At 41.7% G+C, this 17339-nt stretch overlaps 1 protein-coding gene across 1 annotated transcript; it reads right to left on the reverse strand.

Annotated features, from left to right (window-relative positions):
- Positions 1–1250: 1250 nt before the first annotated feature.
- On the reverse strand, positions 1251–2261 carry LOC138931050 (casein kinase I-like). Its single transcript, XM_070291738.1, has one exon. It carries the CDS (start codon positions 2259–2261, stop codon positions 1251–1253), a length of 1011 nt encoding a protein of 336 aa, XP_070147839.1.
- Between the last annotated feature and the right edge of the window lie 15078 nt (positions 2262–17339).

Genomic DNA, 17339 nt, shown 5'->3' on the forward strand with positions numbered 1-17339 from the left:
ATATTCTCTATCCATTCATTTGCCTATGTAGTCCTCATTTTTAGTAAAGAACAACTGTTACTGCATGAACACTGAATTTCAGAAATTTCAATTATATTTTCTCCTACAAAATGTTATTTTAAACCCAATGTCAGAGTTGACATATGTAAAACAAAATGAGGTTGGTTTTAGATGACATTGAGAAGCTGGAGAGGAAATGGAAAGGGACTGGCAGGAGCAAGGGCGGAATTGGTACTTTTGAAAGGAAGCAGATCCATGAAATCCGAATACATAAGGACAAAAACTATGGTGGGGGAGGGGCAGGACAAAAGAAGCACAAAATAGTAGGGAAGGAAATAACTAACTAAGAAAGCAAGCTGCCTGACGCGGTAGCGTGGCGTATGATCTAGAGTACAGGGATAGGGGGAGAAGGGCAGATAGCTCTCCTGCCAAACAGCCAAGCAAAGAAGACAATGGATACTGGCAAGGGCCATACTAGGAGACGGCATTTAAGTATTAAAGGGGCTTCTGTCAACTCTGCCTAAGCAACTCTAAAAGTGTAGAGACTTTTGTTGTTGTGGTTAACAAGCTCTCATTTCCAAATAAAAACAAATTCCAGATCATGTAGATGTTTATAGTGACTAGTTTATCTAAACATATATACAGGTTCAGTTGTAAGATGTTAACTAAAATTCTGTGACAAATATGCTTTTTCTTAAATACCAAGAACATTAGAGAATTAATGCAGAGTCCTAAGGATAATCTGTAGTCACTAAGGTTTTCTTAAGTCTTCACTTAAGATGCTGTTATTTCTAGCACAGGTAAGCAGGCACAGCCTTTCATATGATCAAACACTGGAATCTTTGCTACCCTAACAGCTGGCTTGCAAACAAGTAGCCAACCGTTTGAAGAATGTTTCAAGTGAACAACTTGCAAACCCCACGGATGGATAAACCCTCAGAATGCATTAACAACCATAGCAACTGCACAGGCTATTCTTCTGAAATGAGATCTCTCAAAGCAGTATAGTTCAAAATAAAAGATTTTAATTAAAATGGGCATAGGCACAATTTTCCCACCAATTTGTGTGTGTCAAGCATTTAGTGACCTTTTCCACTTGAAACAGTGAAACAGAAAACCGGATACCATGTTTCACTAATCACAGAGCCTTTAACTCAGGAGACAAGATCTCTGCTGACCAGAGCCAGTTGACAGGGAACTGAACTTGCTGCTCCAGTCTCCTGCTCTGTCTTTTGCTCCTTGATTCAAGTTTAAGAATGTTTCATTTCACTTTTGGTTTTGTCACTTTTGCCTGTGGGGGTTTGGGCCTGCTGACCCTGCCCACTTGAAGAGGCAGCCTGCTGTGCTGCTTTCTGCTTTAACACTATCCAATCAAATGCATAGTCATGTTGGTAATTCAGGGTCCTGAAAAGAATGCGGAAGAGCTGCCTCAGGTACGTGTAATCCGGGGCTTCCTCAAAGGACAGCCCGAGACAATACTTTAAGTACATGGCAAATTCTACAGGAAATCCCTGACATAAAACATCAACAGGTGTGGTCATCTTCATTTCGCTAATCTTTTCACATTTTTGCTTCATTGTTGCACCCTTTAGTCCTTGCCATGGCAGGCTGGCTCTGTTAAAATACATCAAAACATATCCTAATGATTCCATGTCATCTCGGCGACTCTGTTCCGTACCAAGATGGGCACTGAGGCTAGCGTAGGAAGGCGTGCCAGTGAAACCTTTACCGGATCTGTAGGATATGTGTTGCCCTGTCTTCTTGTCTCTGTACCTCTTGGCCAAACCAAAATCAATAAGGAATAACTTCTTCCACTGCTGCCCAGTACCTATCAGGAAGTTATCTGGTTTAATGTCTCTGTGTATAAGATTCTGCCTATGCACGTATTCGATTCTACTGATCATCTGATCAGCTAACATAAGTACAGTTTTCATTGTGAACCTTCTTGAACAGAAATTGAAGAGGTCTTCAAGGCTGGGTCCCAGAAGATCCATGACTAGCACATTATAGTCCATTTCCTGACCATACCACCGTATCTGGGGGATGCCAACCCCACCTTGAAGGATATTATAGCGTTCCCTCTCGTGTAACAACTGGGGATGTTTCACATTCTGTGGTTCTAGTTTTACGGCTACCTCCTCATGGTTGGTGAGGTCTATCGCCAAATAAACGTGCCCAAAAGAGCCACACCCGATCTCCCGTACCAGTTTATATCTCCCTCCGACAAGGAAATCGGCCTCGGGTCCACTGCTGCTCGCCATCCTGAGAGACAAAGATGGGGGTGGGTTAAGCTCCGACACCTCTAAGGGGATGATGGACGCGTCTAAGGGGACGATGGACGCCCCTAAGACTCGTCCACGGAGCAAGGCTGTGAAGGCAGGCAGGAAACAGAAAACGCTGGCTGTTTCTCAGCGTTACAGGGCCCAGAATCGGCCAAGGGGAATCTGACCACCGCTACTGCCAGGTTTCTTTTCACCAGGCCACAGACTGTTGAGGGGGTTCTTACCGTTAGCAGGCTAAGCCTCTGGCTTCTGGCGGCCGCGGCCTCGCCTTCGCAGCGACTTCGGGGGCTGCTTCAGGGGAGCCGTGAAGTTACGGCGGCGACACCGCTGCCGCCACTGCCGCGGGCTCCCGCCAGGAGGGGCCCCGGTCACTCCACCGACGCTGCCATCTTGTTACAACGGCTGCAGCCAACGCAGAATGCCCCGCGTTCCAGGAAGGCGCTTCATGGCGCAGAGAACTCTGGGAAAGAAATCACGCGCGCTCTTAGAACCTTCAAGACAGATTATCTTCAGAGCCTTTCAAAGGCATCAGCCTGTCCTAGAAAAACAGATCTACTCCACGTCCCGCATCTACTCAGGTCACACATCTGAGCAGCTGTGATGTGGGGTTTCCTCCTCCAATGTCCATGGGCCCTCTCCTTGCTCCAGCTTGAAGATGACCGCTGGTTTGGGAACTTGGTTCCCTGTGAACAGGACACGATACAGGATTGGGTCCAGTTAATTGGGATTCAGGGCCTTTCAACCACACTTCTATTGGCTCTTCAGGAAAGTGATCCCGTTTCCCTGGGAATAGAGTCATAATCACAGAAGGGTAAAAGGACTGAAGTATCTCGGGCAAATCAAAGATGACACCATTACACACTTCAGATGCCCCAGAGCATTCAGCAGCTGAGAATGGAAGCAGCCTCTCTGAGGCCCCTGGCAGGCGCACAGGGCAGCTGTGCTCACTTACCCACTGCGCACAGGTGGCTGTAGGTCTCCAGTGTCACATCCTAGTACAGGCACCTCTGTACAGGGTCCACGTGCTGCTACGCCTCCCTGCTGAGGTCCACAGGGACGTCCTCGAATGACCCCTGTTACAATACAGTCCCATTCAAGGTGACATGGTCAGCACCGGGGGTTGGATGGAAGAGAACTAGGAAGTTAGTTGTCTTTCATGATTTTCGCCGTGATATGCTATGCTTATCAAATACCTAGTTATACCTAACATTGTGCAGGGTGAGAATATCTAAAGCTGTGAATTTCTCTTATTCGTCATGTGTTAAATTCAATCAGTAACTCATTATTCAGAAATTAAGGTTAAATTCTCTTTTCTAAAACTTCTAGTTCTTTTAGGAAATACCTAGAATTTATTTCTTAAACAGGCAGGTACCAGACATGCTAGGTTCTTTGGCCAGTGCTGTGTGCTAATTTGCTTCAGTCCTGTCTGACTCTTTGTAACCCCATGAACTGGAGCCCGCCAGGCTCCTCTGCCCGTGAGATTCTCCAGGCAAGAAAACTGGAGAGGGTTGCCCTTTCCTTCTCTGGGGGATCTTCTTGACCCGGGGATGGAACCCGAGTCTCCAGCATCGGCAGGAGGAATCTTTACCACTAGCGTCACCTGGAAAGCCTATCTGAGACCTCAGCAAAAACACAGTTATTCCTATTTCTCCCACCAGTTTCTTTGAGGCAATCTAGACTTCTTCAATCAAGCACCTACAAATTTCTCCAGCCTCTACCCGCTGCCCAATTCCAAAGCCACTTCATCTCTTTTTAGGTGTTTCTTATAATAGGACTCCACCCCCAAATGCAGAAAGCGGTAGTCTCCTAGGACTGTTGTAACAAAGTATCACAAACCGTGTGACTCAGAACAATGAGAATTTCTTGCCTTGCAGTTCTGAGGGCCAGAAGTCTAAAATCAAGGCGTCAGCCAGGTCATGCTCTTGTTGAAGGTGCTAGGGAGGGGTGTCTTCCATGTCCCTCTCCTGGTTTCTGGTGGCCTCAGGCACCTCTTGTCCTACAGAAGCATCACTCCAATCACACCGTCATCTACTCCTTGTGTGCCTCCGCACGGTCTCTCTTGTGTGTTTGTGTGTCTCTGTGTCTACACTTCCCCTTTTTGTAAGAATGCCAGGCATATTGGAGTAGGGCCCACCTAACCACCTCACTGTAGATTGATTACTTCTGGAAAGACCTGACAGGTTACTGCTGTGAGCCGTGTGCTACGCTGGGATTTGTGGTCTCTGGAGGAGAGACAGGAATTCGATCCAGGGCAAGAGACGAGGCCTGCCCACTAGAACCTTTTGGGTAACAGAATTTTATTAAAGTATGAGAGAGAGAGAGAGAGAGAGAGAGAGAGAGAGAGAGAAAGCTGCTGACATGACATCAGAAAGGGGCAGAAAGAATGTCCCCTTGCTACTTTCTGGCAAGGTGTTTTATGTCTGTTAGCAAGCTTATTAATCAGATAAGAGTGTCACCTCAAGGCTGAGGGGGTTTCACCAAGGCCCTCTCCCACAATATGCATTTTTGAGATAGGATGGCCCAAGGTGTGTCATCCCCCGGCCATAAAACTATTGGCATGAATACTGGTTTCTTGAGCCATTATCAGCCCAAGGGTTGAGAAAAGAAAAAAAAAAAAATAAAGTTATTCTTAGGCAGAACCATTTTGAAGAAAGGCAGGTTGCAAAGCAAATACATGGTTTCATTAACATAGCTTAAGAACAACTTTTCCATAAGAAAAACATATTGGTTAGCTCATGGTAGAGCTAGGTGTCGTCAGCACATATAGAGAAGGAGAGAAAAAGCGTCTGCCACTTACAGTTTATTGTCTCCTGCCACTCTGGGACTTCTGGCCTTCCTCCCTGTTACCGTCTCAGGCCCTATTTTTAATTAAGGTCACATTCAGAAGCAGTGGGGGTTAGGACGTCAACATATTTTCTTGGATGGACACGATTTTACTCATAACAGAGTCCTCAAGAAGGAGGAAACAGACAGAACAGCCTCCATCTTGAAAGCAGGACTCCATCTTGGGCTGGACTGTGGACTTTGAGCTCTATGCCCAGTGTCTATGGAAATGACATACCAACTGGAAAACCAGGCCCCCGGGATGGAAGAGCCCCAGGGCTCGTACCTAGACTCCCTTTGCCCTGAAAGAATATCCTAATTATCTGTGTAACCAAGTAGAATCATAAATTCTATTATGCTAATTGGGGTATGACCACAGGCCTATTGACAATTGTCCACTGTTAACTACCTAGGCTTAAGGGATATGAATCACGGGTTAACTCTAAGTGTATCTTTCCTTTCCTTTCTTCAGACTAGTTTCAGGGAATTTGGGGAGGTGGGTTTGGGCACGTACACTTAGGGTATATAAGGTTTTCAGAAAAACTGGTCAGGGTCCTTGGCTAAGAGGAGACTCTGCCTTGGGCCCACCGGTGTAATAAACTGCACTCCACTATCTGCATTGTCCTTCTGAATGAGTGTGTTTCCCAGAACACGTGGCTACAACACTCATAGATTCACAGGGTAGCTGTGCATACCCAGTGAGATGAGGTGGCTGTGGTTTTCGGCATCATGTCCTGGTACAGGAACCTCTGAGCAGAGTCCAGGTCCTGCCACTCCTCTCTGCTGAAGTCCACGGTCATGTCCTCAAAGGACACTGACACCTATAACAAACACCAAGGACACTGACACCTGTAAACACAGCCCCATTTGGGGTGACCAGGTCAGCACAGGGGGATAAGGGAAAGATAGGAAATTGTTTTTAGTGATTTTTACCATAATACGCCACAGGCTATGCCTTTTAAAGGCCTACTTACATGTAATGTATAGAATAAAAATATCTTGTCATAAATTTCTGCCACCCATTGTGCATAACAGTCTTTCATTTTTGAAAATAATACTTTTTATTTGCTATCTATTTTATACATAGTAGTGTGTATACCTGACTCAGTTTGCTGTAGCAGAAACTAACACAGCAGTGCAAACCATCTACACTCCAATAATAAATAAGTAAACAGTGTGATTGAAAGGGGGGAAAATAATAATTTTGTCCAGGATTTGAAGTTTGTTCTACTTTGTTGCTCATGTTCATGGGAAATTTGTGCTTTATTCCTTTTTGAAGGAGGCACGTATACTTTATTAAAATTTATTTATGTATATATCTTTGTCTGTGCTGGGGCTTTGTTCCTGTGCGTGGGCTTTCTCTAGTTGTGGCAAGCAGGGGCTACCATCTAGGTGTGGTGTGAGGGCGTCTCATTGCAGTGGCTTCTCTCGTTGCAGAACACAGGCTCTGGCGCACACGGGCTTCAGTGGTTGGGGAGCACAGGCTCAGCAGTTTGGCTCCCGAGCTCGAGAGTGCAGCCTCAGTAGTTTTAACGCACAGGGTCACTTGAACGAGCGGCCCCTGCCTTGACAAGCAGACTCTTAACCATTGGACCAGCAAGAAAACCCAGCATCTACACTTTTTTTTTTTTTTCTCAATTGACATAGCTCCCTCTACTGCTGCTTTCATTTAGTCTTCAAAAATACAGCATTTTCTCTTGACGCCTTCTTTCTGGGTCAATTTAACTTAATTCCATAGTTGTCGGAAAACGTACTCTGTCTGATTTCAACACATGGTCTATCTGGAAGAATGTTTCATGTGTCCCCAGAAAAGAATGTATGTTCAGCCAAGGATGGGTGCAGTGTTCTCTAACATATAAGTCAGCTTGATTGAGTGTTGTTGAAATTTTATATCACTTTACTCATTTGTCTTCTACTTGTTCAACCAGTTCTTTGTCGACTTTGTGGTGAAAACTGAAACAGAGATGTTAGAAATTTATATTGCTATGCAAAGGAACTAGAATACACAAGCAGGGATTAGCACGGAGGATTTCTATTATGGAATGTTAGGACTTACTGTAACGCTACAATAATTCAGACAGTGTGGTATGGATGTAAGTACAGACACATATATTAATGAAACAGAATAGAGGGTCTAAAAAACAGATTTGCACACATATGGACAACTGTTTTATGAAAAAAGTGACAAAGTACTTCAATGGGGAAAAGGAAAGACTGTTTTAAAAATTGTGCTGGAACAAATGAATGAAGTCACTCAGTCGTGTCCGACTCTTTGTGACCCCATGGACTGTAGCCTACCAGGCTCCTCTGTCCATGGGATTTTCCAGGCAATGGTACTGGAGTGGATTGCCATTTCCTTCTCCAGCGGATCTTCCCAACCCAGGGATCGAACCTGGGTCTCCCGCATTGTAGACAGACGCTTTACCGTCTGAGCCACCAGGGAACAAATAGATAAACATTTTGGAGGAAAAAGCAAACCGTGATCCACACCGCACACCATATACAAAAGTTACCTTAAGTGTTCTCACCACACACACAAACACACACACGCACACACACAGTAACTCTGTGAGGTGAAGAATGTGCTGACAAACCTGATTGTGGTATGAAAACAGACTTACAGATCAATGGGACAGATGAGAAAATCCAGAAATAAGCCCACACATTGATGGTCAATTGATTTTTACCAAAGGAGCCAAGAATATGAAAAGGGAAAGGACAGTCTTTTCAATTAATGGTTTGGCAAAACTGGACAGCCACATGCAATAGGATGAAACTGGAACACTCTCTTACACCGCACATCAAAGTTAACGGAAAATGGATTAAAGACTTGACCATAAGACCCCAAACCACACAACTTCTGAGGAAATCAAAGATGGTAAGCTCCTAGACGTAACTGGTGGAGATAAATTCTTGGATTTGACACCAATATCAAAGGCAACAAAAGCAAAAATAAACGAGTGGGAATATACCAAACTAAAAAGTTTGTGCACAGCAATTGAGACCTTGCACAAAATGACAAGGCAGCTTACTGAATGGGAAAAATATTTGCAAATTGTATGACTGAGATGCGGTTAAAATCCAAAGTATGTGGGGCTTCCCTGATGGTTCAGATGATAAGGAATCTGCCCGCAATGCAGGACACCCTGCTTAGATCCCTGGGTGGGGAAGATCCCCTGGAGAAGGAAATGGATTTAAGGAAATAGAATTTAAATCCATAGATTTAAAATGTGTGCATTGGGTCGACAACACTTCAAGACAACGAGAGAGATAACCAGGCATTATGTGCCATCTGGAGGGATGAATTGAAAAGCATTCAATACCACTTCTGAAGTATGTTTGCCCAAAAATCGAATCTGGTTTGATCAAGCCTCTAAAATTATCAGTTCATATGAACATAGGGACTTGGGAACTATGAAATAACACCACAAGAATACAATTAGGAAATTCCAAAAGGTGGAACATAGTTCAGGGCAAATGGCCCAGCTGCTTCAACAAAAACATAGCCAGGGGTAGAGCCCATTACATCAGTTCCAGATTAAAAGGGACTTGAGAGATTATTGGGAGACTATTCTCCACAAATCTCATATTTCTGTGTATCTTTCAAGCAGACCGAAGATTGCCTTTTTCCCAAACACTCTTTTTGAATATTTATATAGTGAACAGCCTCAAAAGATAGAGTCTCCGTCTCCAGAGCAAAGGGCAAGTTATACTGGAAATTATGCTCAAGACATTTCTTCCTCAAGGCCAGGATCGGGAAAGACTCGACGCCCGTAAGCTAGGAGTGCTTCTCCTGTAATGGAGCCTACCGCACACGCAGGATTTATCTGGCCTTCTGCAACACCCTGTGGGGACTGAGGCTTAGGGAGCTCGTGGAAATGTTGATACTCTCACTGCCACTAACGCTGTGGGTATTCAAGTCTTTGTCTCTGACCCAAGAGTCTCATGTTTTCCAACAGCAGCCATAAGACCACGGCCAGCCACCTTGTTAGCTTTCACGGAGGAGAAAATATTAGACCCTATGCCTCAACTACGGAAGCCCACACACCTAGCCTGTTTTGGCAACAGAAGAAGCCTCCACAGTAAGTCCGCACACAACAACGAAGAGATGGCCCTGCTCGCTAAAACCAGAGAAAAGCCTACACACCAATGAACACCCAGCACAGACAAAATTAATAAAATAAAAAATAAATAAACAAACGAACCCATACCTGCCAACATCTTGACTTTAGCCCAGTGGGAGCCATTTGGGTCTTCAGAACTACAAGACTAACATTTTCTGTGGTTTTAAGCCAACGAGTTTATGGCAGTTTGCTACAGGAATGATGGAAAACGGACAGAGGCAAATTCAGGAGATCTGAGAGAAGTCTCTGGAATCAGTAGTGGAAATGTTGATCAAATTGTATGGTCAATAAACGGTCCTCCACTTTACTGCCAGTCAGTGAGGAGGAACTGAAGAAGTTATTGCATGCAAAGTACCCTGAAGTAGGTGTAAAGACAGCTGCCTCGACAGTGTTACAGTTGGTCTTAACTCTTCCAGGTGGGGGACTTCCTCACCAAACTGTGGTCAGTCTCAAGTGTAACTTATTGTACACACTCTCAAGCCTCTTATTGCAACAACTAGTACAGGCATACCTCAGGGATATTGTGGGCATTGCAGACCACCGCAACAAAGTGAATATTGCAATACAGTGAGACACAGATTTTTGGCTTCCCAATGCATGTAAAAGTAACCTTTATATCGTATTGTAGTCTACTAGGTGTTCAACAGCACTGTATCTTAAAAACAATGTAAATTAATTAATTAAAAAACTTTATTCTTTAAGGGCTTCACAGGTGGCTGAATGGTAAAGAATCCACCTGCCAGCAGAGGAGACCCAAGAGACGGCGTGTCCATCCCTGGGTCAGGAAGATCCTCCGGAGGAGGAAATGGTAACCCTCTCCAGTGTTCTTGCCTGGAACATCGCATGTACGGAGGAGCCTGGCAGGTTACAGTTCATAGTGTTGCAAAGAGTCAAACACTTCTGAGCACAGCACAGCACAGCACTTATGCCTAAATGAGGCTAACCATCATCTGAGTCTTAGGTAAGTCATAATCATTTTGCTGATGGAGGGTCTTGCCTTGATGACGATGGCTACAGGTTGATCAGGATGGTTTTTGCTGAAGGTTGAGGTGGCTGTGGCAATTTCTTAAAATGAGACACAAATGAAGTTTGCCTCACCGACTCTTCTTTTCACGAACGACTTCTCTACATCATCTGATACTCTTCTGTAAAATTTATTTTTGTATTGAAAGATAACTGCTTTACAGAATTTTGCTGTTTTCTGTGCTGACCTGCACTACCAAAAGAGTTCCTTAAGACAGAAGGCAAATGATACCAGATGGAAATCTACATCTACACAAAGGAATGAAGAGCATCAGAAATGGTAACTACATGGGTAAATGTAAATATTGTTCTCATTGTTTGGATCTCTTTAAAAGATCATCAGCGGTTTAAAATTAGAATATCAATGAATCATGCCACTTATAATATACTCAAATTTAAATATATGACAACAATAGCACAAAACGTGGGAGGGGCATGGAAGTATGTTGTTGTAAGGTTCTTGAATTATACATAAGATGGCATAATGTCAAGACGTTAAATTGTAATAAGCGAATGATATCAACACTATAAACGCTAAAACAACCACTAAAATAAAACAAGGAAGTATTAAAGCTCTTAAACATAACAAAGAATACAAAATGGAAGCATAAAAAATAATTAATTCAAAATAAGACAGAAATAAAGGGGGAAAGGACCAAGGAATTGATAGAACAAATAGAAAACCAATAGCCATATGGTAGATTTAAACACAACCGCATCTGTAATCTTATTATATGTAAGTGGAAAATAGATTTTCAAGTGGGTAAAAAAAAGCAAGAAATCCACTTTAAATATAAAGAGAAGATTAGGTTAAAAGTAGAAGGATGGCAAAACATGTACCAGGCTTTGCCAGGGGAAAGGGATATTTAGGGAGTTTGGTATGGAGAGGTACACACTGTTCTATTTCAAATAAATACTCAGTAAGGGCCTACTGTAGAGCACATGGAACTCTGCTCATTACGCAGCAGCTTGGATGGGAGGGGAGTTTGGGGGAGAATGGATACATGTATATGTATGGCTGAGTCCCTCTGCCGTTCACTTGAAACTATCACAGGATGGTTAATCAGGTATACCTCAATACAAAATAAAAAGGATTTTTTTTAAAAAAACTTTGAATTTCGATACAAATTTTAGAATCATCTTAGTCAATTTCTACAAAAAAAAAAAGCATAGTGTACCATGCTAACACTAATCTGAAGAATCCAAACTAATCCTTAGTGCTTATGCATGTGATAATAGAGCTTCAAAATACATGAAGCAGAATTCAGGAAGCAATAAATGTTTTTCTTATTATTTGGATCTCTTATGTCAATGTAGGGCAAAACCAATACAGTATTGTAAAGTAAAATAAAGTAAAAATAAAAATTAACAAAAATAAAAGATAATCAACTGTTTAAAACGGCAAGAATTAGAGAAGTCAACATTTATAATTGGAGATTTCAACAATACTCTAAGTAATTGATAAAAAAGTGGACAGAAAATCAATAAAGATACATAAGATCTGATCAACACTATTAAGCAAGTTGGCCGAATTGGCTTTTATAGAACACTCCACTAAATAACAGTAGAATACACATTCCTTTCCTTTTAAGTGCACACAGAACTTTTACAAAGCAGACTATAATCTTGCCCATAAAATACATCTCAATCAGTCTAGGTTCGATGCAGGATACAAGATGCTTGGGGCTGGTGCACTGGGATGACCCAGAGAGATGGTATGGGGAGGGAGGTTCAGGATTGGGAACTCATGTACACCCGTGGCGCATTCATGTTGATGTATCTCAAAACCAATATAGTATTGTAAAGTAAAATAAAGTAAAAAATACATATACATCTCAATAAGTATTAAGACATTCAAGTTATACAAACTACGTTCTCTAGCCACAGTAGAACTGAGTTAGAAACCAATAGAAAGGTAATTGCAAAATCCCTAAGTAACTGAAAACTGAATAACACACACCTAGATAACCCATGCATTAAAGAATAAATCAAAAGGGAAATTTAAAAAGTATTTTGAACTAGATGAAAATGAAAACACAATGTATTAAGTGTTGTCAGGGACTTCCCTGGTGGTACAGTAGATAGGAATCTGCCTGTCAATGTAGGGGAAATGGGTTCAGTTTCTAGTCTGGGAGGATTCCACATGCCCCAGAGCAGCTAAGACCATGTGCCACAACGCCTGAGCCCATGCTCTAGAGCCGGTGTGCCTCAACCACTAAGGCCTGCTCACCTGGAGCCTGTGCTCAGCAACAAGAAGCCATCGCTATGCGAAGCCCATGCACCGCAGCTAAGAGTAGTCCTCAGTATACTAGGAATAGAAGGGGACGTCCCCAACTTGGTAAAGGGCATCTATGAAAAACCTATAGCTAACATCATATTTAAGAGTGAAAAATGGAATGTTTTCCCCTTCGGATCAAGAACAAGTCAAGGATGTCCTCTTGGCACGTGTATTCAACATTGTATTAGAGATTCTAGCCAGTGCAGCAAGAACAAAAAAGAAAGAAAATGCATGCAGATTAGAAAGGGTGAAGTAAAACATGATTGTCTCCATTGAAAATCCTTATTTATTTAAAAGCTACTCAAATTAATAAATAAGCTTAGTAAGGTTTCAAGACTCACAGTCAATTTATCAAAAATTGATTGCATTTCTATATACTTATTATAATACCATTTATAATTGCATTAAAAATATCAAATACTTATGGAAAAACCTGACAAGAGACATGTAAGATTTATATACTGAAAACAGAAAACTTGCTGAGAGAACTTAGGGAATCCAAAGACTCTTAAAGATGTAAATAAATGGAGAGATGTATACTGTGTTCACGGATCAGCAAACACAGTATTGTTAAGATGTCAGTTCATCCCCAACTGATCTAGGCACTTAGCGCATTGCCAATCATAGCGCCACCAAGCCTTTCTTGTCGAAATTGACTAAGATGACTCTAAAATTTAAACGGAAATTCAAAGGACCCAAATAGCCTAAACAGCTTTGAATAAAAAGACAAGAGTTTTGCCTGACTTACACTCCCTGACTTTAAGACTAATTATTCAGTTCAGTTCAGTCTCTCAGTCGTGTCTGACTCTTTGTGATCCCATGGACTGCAGCACGCCAGGCCTCCCTGTCCATCACCAACTCCTGGAGTTTACTCAAACTCATGTCCATTGAGTCGGTGATGCCATCCAACCATCTCATCTTCTGTCGCCCCCTTCTCCTCCTGCCTTCAATCTTTCCCAGCATCAGGGTCTTTTCAAATGGGTCAGCTCTTTGCATCAGGTGGTCAAAGTATTGGAGTTTCCACTTTAACATCAGTCCTTCCAATGAATATTCAGGATTAATTTCCTTTATGATGGACTGGTTGGATCTCCATGCAGTCCAAGGGACTCTCAAGAGTCTTCTCCAACAACACAGTTCAAAAGCATCAATTCTTTGGCGCTCAGCTTTCTTTATAGTCCAACTCTCACTTCCATCCATGACTACTGGAAAAACAATAGCCTTAACTAGATGGGCTTTTGTTGGCAAAGTAATGTCTCTGCTTTTTAATATGCTGTCTAGGTTGGTCATAACTTTTCTTCCAAGGAGTAAGTTTCTTTTAATTTCATGGCTGTAGTCACCATCTGCAGTGATTTTGAAGCCCCCCAAAATAGTCTCTCACTGTTTCCACTGCTTCCCCATCTATTTGCCATGAAGTGATGGGACTGGATACCATGATCTTAGTTTTCTGAATGTTGAGCTTTGAGCCAACTTTTTCCACTCTCCTCTTTCACTTGCCTCAAGAGGCTCTTTAGTTCTTCTTCACTTTTTGCCTTAAGGGTGGTGTCATCTGCATATCTGAGGTTATTGATATTTCTCCCAGCAATGTTGATTACAGCTGGTGCTTCCTCCAGCCCAAAGTTTCTCATGATGTATAACTCTCATGAAGACTTATTATAAAGGTGCAGTAATAAAGACAGGGGTTTCCCTTGTAGCTTAGTTGGTAAGAATCTTCCTGCCATGCTGGAGACCTGGGTTCAATTCCTGGGTCAGGAAGATCCCCTGGAGAAGGAAATACTGGCAACTCACTCCAGTATTCTTGCCTGGAGAGTCCCATGGACAGAGGAGCCTGGCAGGCTACAGTCCGTGGGGTCGCAAGACCGTGCGATATTGGGATCAAGACACATAAGTAGAGGGTGGATAAATAGCCCCATATATATATGTTAACTTTTGACAAAGATGCAAAAGTACTGTGTTGTATTTTCTGTCCATTTTGTACTCTTCTGTCCAAAAGGTACATTCTTTTCAAAAATTGGAAATGCATGTACAAAAAAATTACATGAACTTGGATCTATATCTCATATGATATATGAATATTAGCTCAAAATGGATCATTGGCCTAAGGGTAAAATTATAAAACTTCTACAAGAAAACATAAGGGAAATTATTTGTGACCTTGAGTTAGGCAAAGAGTTGTTAGGCATGACACCAAAAAACATCATCCATTAAAGGAACAAATTGATAGTTTCTGGTTCATAAAATAAACTTGTTTTTCAGAAGACAAGTTACCGACTAGGAGAAACTGTTTGCAAAGTACATTAATGATAATGGGCTTGTATCCAGAATATATGACAGTCTCTCAAAAATGCTACAAATAAGAAAACTACCTACCCAATTAATGGCCAAAGTGTATGCACAGATGCTTTATCAAAGATTATCTACAGATAGCAAAGAAGCACATGAAAAGATGTGCACAAGTCCTCTCCCCACTTCTCTTCCCTGAGGACAACCAGTATTAGTCGTGTTTTGCTTTCTTTCCAGAAATATTTCTTTACAAATAATGCTTTTAGGTTGCCTGGTATATGATTACTTTCCATCCTGTATCTATGAAAAATCTTTAAGAACAGAGAAATAATATTTTATTCTTAAATTTTCTCATGCAAAAATGGAGAAACCAAGTCAAGTACTGACATTAATAGTTTTGTGGAGACGTTTCAGTGGGTTTTGTTTAAATTGTGTGAAAAAGAGTTCAAAGAAACAGATCATTGATATGAATCAGTCATGGGTTTTCCATGTGTTCCCCATCCTGAACCCCCTTCACACCTCCCTCCCCAACCCGTCCTTCTGGGTCATCCCAGTGCACCAGTCCTGAGCACCTGTATCATGCATCGAACCTGGACTGGCGATCTGTTTCACATATGATAATATACATGTTTCAATGCTATCCTCTCAGATCATCCCACCTTCGCCTTCACCCAGAGTCCAAAAGACTATTCTATACATCTTTTCTCTTTTTCTGTGTCTCATATAGGGTTATCATTACCATCTTTCTAAATTCCATATATATGCGTTAGTATACTGTATTGGTGTTTTTCTTTCTGGCTTACTTCACTCTGTATAATAGGCTCCAGTTTCATCCACCTCATTAGAAGTGATTCAAATATATTCTTTTTAATGGCTGAGTAATATTCCATTGTGTATATGTACCACTGCTTTCTTGTCCATTCTTTGCTCATGCACATCTAGGTTGCTTTCATGTCCTGGCTATTATAAACAGTGCTGCAGTGAACATTGGGGTACACGTGTCTCTTTCAATTCTGGTTTCCTCAGTGTGTATGCCCAGCAGTGGGATTGCTGGGTCATATGGCAGTTCTATTTCCAGTTTTTTAAGGAATCTCCACATTGTTCTCCATAGTGGCTGTACTAGTTTGCATTCCCACCAATAGTGTAAGAGGATTTTCAAAAAGTGTCAAAAAGTTATGACACTGAAAGATAAACTCCCCAGGTCAGTAGGTGCCCAGTATGCTACTGGAGAAGAGTGGAGAAACAATTCCAGAATGAATGAAGAGTTGGAGCCAAAGCAAAAACACCCAATTTTCATGTAACTGGTGATGGAAGTAAAGTCTGATGCTGTAAAGAACAATATTTCATAGGAACTTGGAATGTTAGGTCCAGGAATCAAAGTGAATTGAAAGTGGTCAAACAAGAGATGGCAAGAGTGAACATTGACATTTCAGGAATCAGTGAACTACAATGGACCAGAATGGGCAAATTTAATTCAGATGACCATTATATCTACTACTGTGCATAAAAATCCATTAGAAGAAATGGAGTAGCCCTCATAGCCAACAAAATTTTCAGATATGCAGTATTTGGGTGCAATCTCAAAAATGACAGAATAATCTCTGTTTGTTGCCAAGGCAAACCATTTAATATCACAGTAATCCAAGTCTGTGCCCTAGCCACTAATGCTGAAGAAGCGGAATTTGAATGGCTCTACGATGACCTACAAGACCTTCTAGAACTAACACCAATGAAAGATGTCCTTTTCATCTTAGGGGACTAGAAGGCAAAAGTAGAAAGTCAAGAGATACCTGGAGTAACAGGCAAGTTTTTGCCAAGAGAATGCACTGGTCATAGCAAACACCCTCTTCCAACAATGCAAGAGACAACTCTATACATGGAATGGACATCACCAGATGGTCAATACTGATATCAGATTGATTATATTCTTTGCAACTGAAGATGGAAAAGCTCTATACAGTCAGTAAAAACACGAGTGGGAGCTGACTGTGGCTCAGACCATGAACTCCTTATTGCAAAATTCAGACTTAAACTAAAGAAAGTAGGGAAAACCACTAGGCCATTCAGATATGACCTAAATTAAATCCCTATGATTATACAGTGGGAGTGACAAAATAGATTCAAGGGATTAGATCTGATAGACAGAATGCCTAAAGAACTATGGATGGAGGTTCTTAACATTGTACAGGATGCAGTGATAAAAATGATCCCCAAGAAAAGAAATGCAAAAAGGCAAAATAGTTGTCTGAGGGGGCCTTACAAATAGCTGAAAAAAGAAAAAGCTAAAGGCAAAGTAGAAAAGGAAAGATATACCCATCTGAATGCAGAGCTCAAAATGATAGCAAGGAAAGATAAGAAAGCATTCCTAAGAGATCAGTGCAAAGAAATATAGGAAAACAACAGAATGGGAAAGACTAGAGATCACTTCAAGAAAATTAGAGATACCAAAGAAACATTTCATGCAAAGATGGATGAAATAAAGGACAGAAACAGTACAGACCTAACAGAAGCAGAAGATATTAAGAAGAG

The sequence above is a fragment of the Ovis canadensis genome, chromosome X (genome assembly GCF_042477335.2).
Source record: "Ovis canadensis isolate MfBH-ARS-UI-01 breed Bighorn chromosome X, ARS-UI_OviCan_v2, whole genome shotgun sequence".
Taxonomy (NCBI): Eukaryota; Metazoa; Chordata; class Mammalia; order Artiodactyla; family Bovidae; genus Ovis; species Ovis canadensis.